This window comes from Agelaius phoeniceus, chromosome 5 (genome assembly GCF_051311805.1).
Source record: "Agelaius phoeniceus isolate bAgePho1 chromosome 5, bAgePho1.hap1, whole genome shotgun sequence".
Lineage (NCBI taxonomy): Eukaryota > Metazoa > Chordata > Aves > Passeriformes > Icteridae > Agelaius > Agelaius phoeniceus.
The window spans coordinates 49,826,379-49,837,144 of record NC_135269.1 but is presented as its reverse complement, the minus strand read 5'-3'; the positions used below and the strand labels follow the sequence as shown (position 1 = coordinate 49,837,144).

The window sequence follows — 10,766 nt, the reverse complement described above, 5'->3', positions numbered from 1 at the left end:
CAGAATAGGAAATACCAAAATTTAAAAAAAAAAAAAAACCCAAACCTAAATCCAAAAAGGAACTATAAAAATTAAATTTAAAATAGAAATAGATCAAAACTAAAAACATACACTTTGGTATCTTCAACAGCACCCTGAGCCAACACAATTAAAGAAGTAGTATTGATAAAACAGCTGACAGTTGCTTTAGTGACAGAGACTAGCTATTTCTTTTGCATCTTTTTTGGCTAGTAAGGAATGAACAGCTCCAGTTGTACCCATATGACTCTTATGATCCCATCTGCATCCCCTATCTTCAAAAGCATGAAACTAAATTTTAGCCCATTCAGCTATCAAATTCACCAACTGAAACTGACATTGTAATCACAGGGTTTTTTATTGATACCATTCTGAAATATTTGACATAGAATTAGGGTTTCCTGCTCTTAGCTGGGGAGTAACCTGTAAAAACAAAACTATCTGTGGCTGAGCATGTGTCCACTTGAAAAGTTGAGATAAAACACTTCCTCCTGAAGAGCAGAGAGATGACTCATGTTTATCCCATGTTGCCATCTTGTAAATAAAAACTTGCCTTTCTTCTAAGATGGCTGGAAGAAAACAAATATATCCAGTTAGAAAATGCATTTTGCTCTCCATTTTTCCATTAAATGGTCAGACTAACTATAGAGACACTCTCAAAATGGTTACTAGTAATTTCCTAATACTCATAGAAATTTAGGTTTTGCAGCCTGAATCTACTTAGCTGCAGTTTCAGCAAAAGAGTATTTTTACATCTTTTTAAAATTATTGTTATTATTACTTTGGCTCTTCTTTCTAGTGTCAGGTCTGAAAAAAACAGAACACTGCTAATACACTGAGAATCAACTAATGAAAGTATCTGTACATCAGTCACCGCAACAGAAGAGAATATTGCCAGAAGCAAACCTTTGATAAAGCTGTGAAGGTTCATTCTGGAAAGGAAAATAAAGATTTTAATATATATACCATTCTTAGTGATGAAGGAAAAGAAAATATTTCTAAGGGCTGAATCACCTCCCTACAAAGTGGTACTATATTCCTGTCCAGTTGCAATAAATATTTTTAGTGCTTATCATAGTGAAATGCATTTCTCTGTTTGAATTAGGTTTTGTTTGCCATCTGTTTTTCAGAAATTCATATGCAAAAAGTAGTTTCTATAGATAGGAAGAATTGTTTTGGCAAGGTGTTCCATTAGCCAAATACCCTAGGGTATACTGTACCATGGCATCAGCCCCAAATTATATGGTATCTGAACTACCCAGTAGCATCACTGTAGCAGTACAATATTAATAATTATTCCAAACTTACCCAATATTTTGCTTTCTCTACTACAGTTTCATACAGGCCGTCTGCATGCATGTTTGTATTCCTCTGTGTCGGTGCCAACTTAGCCCCAGTTATCAGAAAGTAACTTTCTGAGTCCGTCATGGATGTTAGGGAAGCTTCCCAGTCTGACCATTCACAAAGCTCTGACAGTCTCACACCCCGAAGGTGTCACAGCTTCCACTGCTGGAAGCGCAGCCCCCACGGGTCCAGCGCGGTGAGGGCGGCTCGCCGGACACATCTCCCCGCACCCCGACTCTCACACGGTCACACCAGCTTTCCTTACCGTTCGACCCCGCTTTCCAATAGCAGAGTCCCAGATATCTCGTTCCATAAAGCAATTTATTCCTGTGCAGTAACACAGAAACAGCTCGAGCTGGTGCCTCTGAGGAGAGCACCTCCATAAAGAACCTCTGGACTTCTACAGCCTCACAGTCGCCCCCTGAGCCAGTCCTGCTCTTCCGCCCGAGTCTTCGGCTCTTGTCCCACTCTCCATGTTCAACGACTTGGCTGGCGCTCTTCATCTCCTTTGCTACCCAAAAAGTCGGCAATTCCAGGCTCCTGCTGTGTCTCCCAGAGTCTGTTCACCTGACTAGCATCACACATCTTCGCGCTCTTGGCTATATCCCGAAGGTTGGCAGCTCACGGCCTCTTGTCTTGGGCTCCCACCCAAAGCTCAACCTGCATCTCAGTCGGCAGCTTGCGATCCCAGCTACCTGGACCAGACATATTCCTCAGCACCTGCTCAGCCACGGAAGTAGATGATGTCTGAAGCTCGGCTCCATCCCCTTTCCACTTGTATTAATCCTTCCTGTCTGTTCTTGTCAACCATTCACCCAAGCCCGATAGCGACACCCACGCAGCACTGAGTGCCCTGGGACATTAATTCCATCCGAGCACTATTCTCCTCCTAACTCCCCGCCTCCCGCGGCCGCGCCTGCGCCGGGCCGCCCGCGCCTGCGCGGAGCTCGCGGTGCGGTGGGACGGGGCTGCTGGGGGCGGTGGGCGCGGGCTCTGCCCGGGGGTCCCGCCGCGCCCGGGGTTCGCTCCGCAGGAGCCGCATCGAGTCGAGCTCGGTGCCGGGATCTCCCCTCCCCTGCCCCTGCTTGAGGCACGGTACAGCCCGCCGGTGCTTCCTGCCGTCGCTCTCCTTAGACGGGACTGTGCCTGCGTTCCTGCTGCAGGATGAAGAGGATCTTCGGGTTCGGGAGGAAGAGGAAGGGGCAGCCGCCGGCCGGCAGCGCCTCCCTTCCCTCCCCCGGCGGTGCCTACGAGCTTCGGCAGAAGGACCTGGGCAAGCTACACCGCGCGGCCGCCAGCGGCGACCTGGCCCAGGTGCGGCAGGGACTGAAGAAATACGGCATCGACGGGCGGGACAAGGCGGAGCGGTAAGGGCGGGAGCCGCCGGGCGGTCTCGGGAGCCCCAGGTGCAGCTGTAGGAGCCCCGCGAGCTCCCCGGCGCAGGAGCGGAGCGGCAGCGGCGCTGGGAGGAGTGGGAGTACGGGCGCCGCAGCCCTTGGCTGGCTGTGGGAATCAGCCTTGGGCTGCCAAAAACCCCTTGAATTCGGCCAACTGTCGCCTTACCGTTTGTGACCCGGCTTCCTCAGTGCCCTCATTCCCGGACTCCTATGTCCTTGCCCAGGGGCGCGGGGGTGGAAGCGAGCTCTTAGCCTGGCAAAGGGGGACTGCAAGAGGAGCCTTGTGGCCATTCTCTAGACAGGGTTTGAAGTCTGAGTGTAATCGCATCCCTCTCTGTGCACCTCTGAGGGCTCAGCCTGCAGGTTCAGTAGCTGAGCCCGAAGGATGTGCTGCCTCAGCTGGGAGCAACTTAAAGAAAGGTGGAAAGCGTGTTGTTTATTGATGTTGCACGCATAGTTGCTTTTTTTGAGTGTGATGCGACAGCCTAAGCCACAGTGTGGTTTTAGTTGGCAGTTAGTTTTTTGTTCTGAGGCTGTGGTACAGCTGATCAGTACCTTGGACTGGAATATCTGTTCAGTGACTTGCAGGAGAAGCTGTTGCTTTCAGGCAGGTGTTGTGTGGGGGTTTGAATCAAGCACAGCAAGCACTTAACAGTTCTACCTTCAGGAGAAGCCCTGGGCTGCAGCATAGTTCCTAGTGATCTATCATAAGCAAAAGGGAATCACTTTTTCTGAAAAGGCTCTGAGTCAAATCCTTTGTGATGTTCTGAAGAGGGTCTGGTTTTAGCAGAGTAGCTCAGCTTCCTAGGCTGGACTTCTGGCAGCAATAAAGCTCATCTAGTTTTATTGCCCTAAAAACACCTACTAGATTTGTAGGAGGAAACACGTGCAAGGACTTCCTTGGTGGTTGTGTCTTTGTGTGCAAGTAGATTGGTTAATTGACATCAGACCTAAGATGTTGTGGTTTGAAGGACTTCTTTTCCTTCTGGCAAGGCTTTAAATTGAAGAAGTTCAGTTTTCCTGTGCTGGTTATATATTGTGGAAACACAGTATTGCCTCCTCGGAAAGGACTTAATCTGTAGTAGGCTTTTTATGACTATGATAGTTAAACATTATAGGAAAGTCAAAAATTACTTTCCTGTAGTCAGGATCAGAGTGTTCTGCTCTCTGGTTTGCTACATGTTGTTAGGGGCACTTTGGTGCAAATGTGGTCTTGGTTTTGCTTCAGTAGTAAAAAGCTAGAGAAAAAGGGAAGGTTCTCAAAGCGAGGGTTCAATTCAACCCATCTCTAACATCTCCAATACACTTCTGGCCCATGAATGATCAAAGAAAAACTTAGAAGTTGATTTGCCAGCTCAGATTGCCTGGCTTTGGTCTCTGTTGCTGTGCCACGTGTAGTCCCACACTACAGAGGACAATACCCAACGCCTGGGCACAGGAATCTCTGCAGACTCTGTTTTGCAGTGAAGGAAGTGTCCCCCTACTAGCAGATGCTGTGGAGGGTTTTTGCTAGCAAGTCCCAGCTGGTGTGCAGCTACTGTGCAGCTAATGGAGTGTGTTCTTAAGCTTGAGATTTGCAAACTCAAACTTGTGGTCACATCTGTTTATCAAAAAACCCTGAAATTATCCCTGTCTGTGCTAATTCAATTTATTTAATTTTTAGGACAGCTCTGCATCTTGCTTGTGCAAATGGCCATGTGGATGTAGTTACATTTCTAGTAGAAAACAAGTGTAAGCTAAATCTTTTTGACAATGATAACAGATCACCACTGATGAAGGTACGTGGACTATGGTACGTTCTTGCAAGTAAGACTTACTGATTTTGAACTAAATGATGTATTTTTCAGTATTCTTTATGTGGACCTTTGTAAAATCACGCATATTGTGATTGTTGTGGAATGGGCATATGTTAGCTATCTTTGAAGGTGCTCTTAATTCCCAGTATTGGGAAGATGGAGGAATTGCTACAAAGTGAAACTGAAAATGCTGGAAGTTTTTTGTGTTTTGTTTCCAGGCAGTACAATGCCAGCAAGAAAAATGTGTGGCTATTCTGCTAGAACATGGTGCTGACCCAAATCTGGCAGATGCTGATGGCAACACTGCCCTTCACCTGGCTGTCCTGTCTGGTAATACTACTGTAGCAGGGCTGTTACTTCAGCATAATGCCAATATTGATGCCCAAAATAAGGTAAATTTTATATTTGCTAATGAAGTGCTTTCCAAAAGGTGCATTCATATTTTTCTTAAAGTTTTGTTTGGTTGGTTTTTTGGATTTTTTTTTTAAACTTTGATTTTTAACTTTATCTGCCCTTTCAGGAGGGATGTACCCCTCTTATTCTTGCTGTCTCTGAACATCATGAAGAAATAATGGAGTTTCTCCTTAAAAAAGGAGCTGACGTCCATGCTCGAGATCAATGTGAAAGGTGAGGGGCTGTCAAAACTTTACACGGGTCTCTTTAATGTTCTTCAGCTTGGCTTGAGAGAGGCATGGGAGTGATGTTTGAAAAAATACAGAACAAGGAGCCACACAGAAGCAGTTACTTCTGTGTGACTTGTGAAAGATGGTCATACCTCGGTGCTTGCTGTCGTATCTCGTTCGATGCTTTCCATATTGAGGATTGTCTGTGATGGCTTTTCTGGCAGGAAGCCTGCCACTAGCTCAGTGGCCTTCCCTCAAATTGAAAAGCCATCTCCTGCATAGTAGTAGAGTTTCTAAGTGTTGTCTGTGTGACAGCTTTGTTTCAAGATTAAACATTTAATTGTTTTGAGACCCTCTCTGATTTTATTGTTTATCTTAATGAAAAATTATTGTTCTTTTGTTTGTTATTTTAAAGTAAACTTTTTTGAGGGCGAACAGAAACAAAAATATTTATGGTGACTGTAAAGCAATCTATTTCATATCATATTTCTTGGATCCTTCAGAACCCCACTTATGACTGCTGCTTCTGGTGGAGAGCTTAACGTGATAAAGGTTCTTCTTCGGTATGGTGCTGATGTTTCCCATAAAGACACTAATGGATGGACAGCTGAGGATTATGCTGTTATTCATGGATATTCTAGGTAAATTTTAAACCGTATCATTAGAGTAAGTTTTCAGTTATCAGTGTGGTTTTTGATAATTTTTGATAACAGCACCAAAGTTTAGTAGTGTGCTGAGACTTGTGTTGAAGGTGCTCTCAGTGATGTCTTCATAGAATTATTTAAATTGGAAAAGGCCTCTGAGAAACAACACTGCCAAGCCCACCACTAAACCATGTCCCTAAGTGCCAATCTACAACATCTTTCAAATACCTCCAGGGCTGGTGACTCAACAGCTTCACTGCTCAGTCTGTTCTAATGCCTGACAACCCTTTCCCTGAAGTAATTTTTCCTAATACCCAGTTTAACCTTCCCCAGCACAACTTGTGGTCATGTCCTCCTGTTGTCTATGTATCATTCCAATGTCTAGTGTGAACTTGGAAGTTGAGGAAAATTTTTACCCAGAGTTCTCTGTTAGATTTCAGGTTTTATTGCTAAGCTCACATTTGCTCAATATAAACTCTAAAATATGTCTGTCTCCTACAGTTATCCAGAGGTGAAACTTGACAGGTACCAAGCAGGAGTTAATACCTTTGTAGGTTTGAATGTGACTGTAGAGTGAATGTGACTGTAGTGAATATTGAAGTATGTAATAGTCATGCAGTAAATGCATATGAGTATTTAAAAGGCTACGCATGGGATAAGAATAGGTTGGATAAGAAGTGGCTGTTAACTCTTCTATTAAATGGTATATGCAGGTATGGGATTATTTTTTACCTAATGCATTTTCTCTCTTTTTCTGTACAGTCTTAGCAAACAACTGGCAGAATATGCAGACTGGGAAAACACAGGAGAAGCTTCTACAGGTGGTGGTGCACGAGGCATCACAGCACTTGGCACTCCACACAGGGCAGCAGCTGCTGGCTTCACCTTGGGTGCACCTGCTGTGGACAGAGGAGGTAAGACCCTTCACCACAGAGTAGCTCACGAGGAGAATCAGTGTGGCTTTTTCTTAGTGGGTTTGTGTTCTTAGTGCTTACTGTGTTCACCTTTTGCTTTAGTGGAGGCATCAGATGGAGTAGCAATAGCTTTGTCAATGTGCTTATTTGATGATAGTTGGAAGTGCTGCTTGTTAGGCTGTGAAAGCATTTGATTTGCATTCTGTGTTCGCTTCTTAGGGTTACTCTCTGTCTGTCAGACTGTCCACCTATTTGGGTTTTCCTTGAGAGAGCTAGGAGGATAGGGAAGGAACTAGGCAAAAGTGTTTACTTTTCAAGCATGTACTTTTACCTAGAGATGGCAACTCAGATTGTGAAAATCCAATTACAAAAGCAGTGGGTTCTACCTGAGTAGTTGTTCCTCTTTCTGTACTTGGGAAGCAACAGAGAAATGAGCAGAAAGGTATGTGTCTTGTTGATTTTCATGAAGTTTGTGTCTTCATTTTAATGTTAATAGTTCCATCTGCACTAAGGTCCTTTTTGCATGTCCTATTTCTCAAAATCAGTTTTAACTGTTTCCATGTAGGTGCTGTAGAGACATACTTAGCAAATATTATATTGGAAAAGTAACTTTGTTGACAATAACATTGGAGTGTCTGTGAATGCTGCATTGGCTAGAGCATAGTTTGATTTACAATAAAAGTAATAAGAATGCTTTTCTTCCACTTTCAGTAATTTTTATGAAATTTTTTAGAAAATAATTATTATCTTGTGATCCAGAAAAATTAAATTGCCTTGTGATCAAAAAATTAACTCCTTCAGTGAGTTTTAAAAATTCAGCCTATGGTTATGAGCTCAGAGTCCTAGAGGAATCTTAGAAAATGAATACCTTAGTATAAATGAAATAGTGTGTCTTGTACTTTACATTTCAAGCCCTACAAGTGGGAGATTTTACTCTTTCCAAATTTTTAAGGGTGTTACTTTGGTACTATCTGGCAAATGGGCAGAAGACACTGCTCAAACACAATTCATTATTCCTTTAAATACAGTTCCTTACTCCATTTTTAAATATGTCTAGAAAAATGAGCAAAATATGGGATATTTTTCCTCACTGACCTTTCCTAGATACAGGAATTTAATTTAGAGTCAGGCTTTGTTGCTTTGACTTAGGAACACTTGATTTGAACTAGTCAGAGATTTGGAGAGTTTCTTGATAGATTGCAGGGATTTTTTCTTCTTTAAAGATTTTGATACCGGTGGTTTAACCAGGAAAGTGTTGCTTTTGCCCAAATAGTGCACACTGTTACTGTCTCTTAGGGATTAGTAACATGAAGAGAATATTTACCTGCATTAATTCTGCAGTCTCTACCTTGCACACAAAAGTACAGGTCCTGTAGCAGGAGAGTCCTTCTAATATGCTGCAGTAACAGACTTTGAAGCCTCTGTTAGAGGAGAACTTGGAATGATCTCAGGAGAACAGAGAAACCTATTTTGGAATTATTTTTGTTTCTGTTGCTCTTCTATACAATTTTTTCTGGGATCTTCAGTGTTGTATTTGTTCTTTTTGCTGATTTTGCACTTGTTGAATATTTTTCAAAATACCCTCCTCTAATGAGCAATTCAGCCTACTTCAAAAGTTGGCTTTTGTTTATATGAATACCGTGTGATGTGTTGTTCCTTTCGTGTTCCTGGGTCCCTATGGAAACTGTGTGGTTTCCATCATAGAGATCTTTAAAAAGAATTCAGTGATTTCTGTCTCCCAAGTTCAGTAATAGCTGTCCTGTATTATCCCTTCAGAAAGCTGAGAAATGTAGAAGACATGAGAAACCATCATGCAGTCCTTTCTTAACTCTTTAAATGTATCTTGTTTTGATGCAAGTACATTCCTTCCTTGTGGTAAAGTCGACAGAAGCAGGACACCCTTCTGTTCTGAGACAAATGTTGCATCATGAAGGAATTTGGTGTCAGTTAGCTGCAATAACAGAATGAATTCTTGCATTTTACTAGGTGGGATGGGTAGAGCAGATGCATAGTGATTTATATTCTGAACTTGTGCTCCACAACACACAGACATGTACACACACAAACACATCTGTGTGATACACCAGTCAATGCACCCATTTTAGTCCAGTTGTGGCCTGCTCTATAGCCCTGGGGGAACATGCTGCTCTCTTGTCATGTCTGAGTGGTCCAGCATGGTCAAATGAAGGACTCTTCAAACTGAGGTAGAAGTGGCCTATGTTTGTATCAGGCACCAACTGACACAACTTTTCAGATGAGCTGGTTTAAGGCAATAAGTTACTGGGTTCCTTTTTTAGCAAGGGATAACAAACATGCTAAAACTGTAACTTAAGATGAGTTTGTGTAAATAACAATGTCTCAAAGTTGCATGCTGGTCTGAGTACAGGAAGCCAAGATTTCCTTGAAACTTCTGGATGGTCTCCAAAGTTTGGTTCTTGACACATAAGGATTTTTGAGATGCGTAGAATAAGGGCTTTTGTGTGCTGTATGTGTAAGGCACTCTACAACCATGAAGGAATTTAATTAGCATCTCTGCTAGAAAAGTAGTCAAGTTGAGGGAAATGCAAAATTGTCAGGAGAGTATATTTCTGATAAGATGTTTCAGTGTTTCAAAATGCTGAAATATAGATGTTTTACAGGGAGCAAGTACATTAAGTTACAGTTTTACACTGTCCCTTGAGAGCAGAGTTCTTTAGACTCTGTTTGGGTTGTTTCCAGCACTTCTAACTGTAGAATAGGCTGATAGTTACAGTGTGTTCTCCCATTGCTGTAGCTGCTTTCATGTACTGCTTATGTTTTCCAAGTTTCTGGAAATTCCAGTTTATTCTGATGTCATTGTTCCATCTGTCCTTTCCATGCCTTTTCCTAAATGGATATAGAAATGCAACAATCTCCTAACCAGACATCAAGAACAGGAAAATCAAGGAAAGGTATTTTGTACAGTAGCATTTAAAATATGAAACATGTTGTACAGTATACAGATATCAACACATCTGTGATGTTTATTATCCTGGAGGCTCCTATTTTGATGGTTCTGGTTTTATGAACTACATTTGAGAGCAGGCTTTGTGTGGTTTTTGTTTGATTGCATGTTTTGCCTTGTTCTTTATTATTGAATTTAGTGTTTGCTTTGTGTCATTTGTGATAGTAAATATGTTTTTCAATAAGCCCTTCTTTTACTCTGAAATGGAAATGGGCTTGAATTAAAGTGGAAGCAAGCAATCCCCAGAGACTGCTTTTCTAGATCCCATTTCTACTGTAATCAGAGTTCTGTCTGAGAGGTGGCTCATGAACTTTCTCTCTTGCCTTCTAAAGGACAATGTGACTTGTTCTTGGTCACTGCTTAAAGTCACTATTTACAGAATGACAGAATATTTGGAGTTAGAAGGGACCCACAAAGATCATCAAGTCCAGCTCTTAAGTGACTGGCCCATACAGCGATTGAACCCACAAACTTGATATTATTAGCACCATGCTCTACCCAACTGAACTAATCTATTCATTGGAAGCAAAATTTCAGAAAACTTACTCAGCTCATTTGATTACTTGAGTACTAATTGAAAATATAGCTGAAGTCACCCATCAGGCATGATAACTGACTGCTCCACACTGGTGGAGGCATTTTTACTCAGCTTGGGAAATTAGCAGGTAGGTTAGACTGCTGGTTCTGATTGAGTTAACAGGAACTGTGGTATGTACAAGTAATTAATATTATTTAAATATTGTGTGTTTACAAAAAGAAACAGTAAAAATTAGAGACTGTGTTGGTATTTTTAACTGTTAGCTTGTCCTTGTTTCAGCTTCTAGGCTTTCTCTACATGACACGCACACTGTATTTCATTGTCCAAAAGTCCAGTGCAGGTCTGGAGATGTACTCATGAACATTTCTACACATACCCTGTCTTTAAAACAGCCAAAATTCCTATGCTCTTTTGTATTTACTGCTAGTGGAGGAGATGTCTTCAGGCATATGATATGCCTTTGTTTTCCTTTCCCTTTAATGATTCAGCCAAAGACCTTGGATTGGTTG

General features: G+C 42.2%; 1 protein-coding gene and 1 long non-coding RNA gene across 9 annotated transcripts in view; one reads left to right on the top strand and one right to left on the bottom strand.

Annotated features, from left to right (window-relative positions):
* Nucleotides 1-357: 357 nt before the first annotated feature.
* Nucleotides 358-2,294, bottom strand: LOC143694156 (uncharacterized). The gene is made up of 2 exons (XR_013182453.1): nucleotides 1,628-2,294; nucleotides 358-587 (listed from the first exon to the last, which is right to left on the bottom strand). It is a non-coding gene; the product is annotated as an uncharacterized LOC143694156 (long non-coding RNA).
* Nucleotides 2,295-2,300: 6 nt separating this feature from the next.
* ANKRD26 (ankyrin repeat domain containing 26) overlaps nucleotides 2,301-10,766 on the top strand; it is a 47,836-nt gene continuing 39,370 nt past the window's right edge. For 2 of the 8 annotated variants that reach the window (XM_077178975.1, XM_077178974.1), the window contains exons 1-7: nucleotides 2,304-2,729; nucleotides 4,423-4,537; nucleotides 4,774-4,947; nucleotides 5,076-5,182; nucleotides 5,682-5,819; nucleotides 6,585-6,736; nucleotides 9,616-9,666. In XM_077178975.1, the coding sequence (XP_077035090.1) occupies nucleotides 2,527-2,729; nucleotides 4,423-4,537; nucleotides 4,774-4,947; nucleotides 5,076-5,182; nucleotides 5,682-5,819; nucleotides 6,585-6,736; nucleotides 9,616-9,666 (940 nt within the window). In that variant the 5' untranslated portion in view covers nucleotides 2,304-2,526. Of the gene's footprint in view, nucleotides 2,730-4,422; nucleotides 4,552-4,773; nucleotides 4,948-5,075; nucleotides 5,183-5,681; nucleotides 5,820-6,584; nucleotides 6,737-9,615; nucleotides 9,667-10,766 lie in introns of those variants that run through there. The other 6 variants (XM_077178976.1, XM_054632219.2, XR_013182452.1 and 3 more) reach the window with 5 other exon arrangements.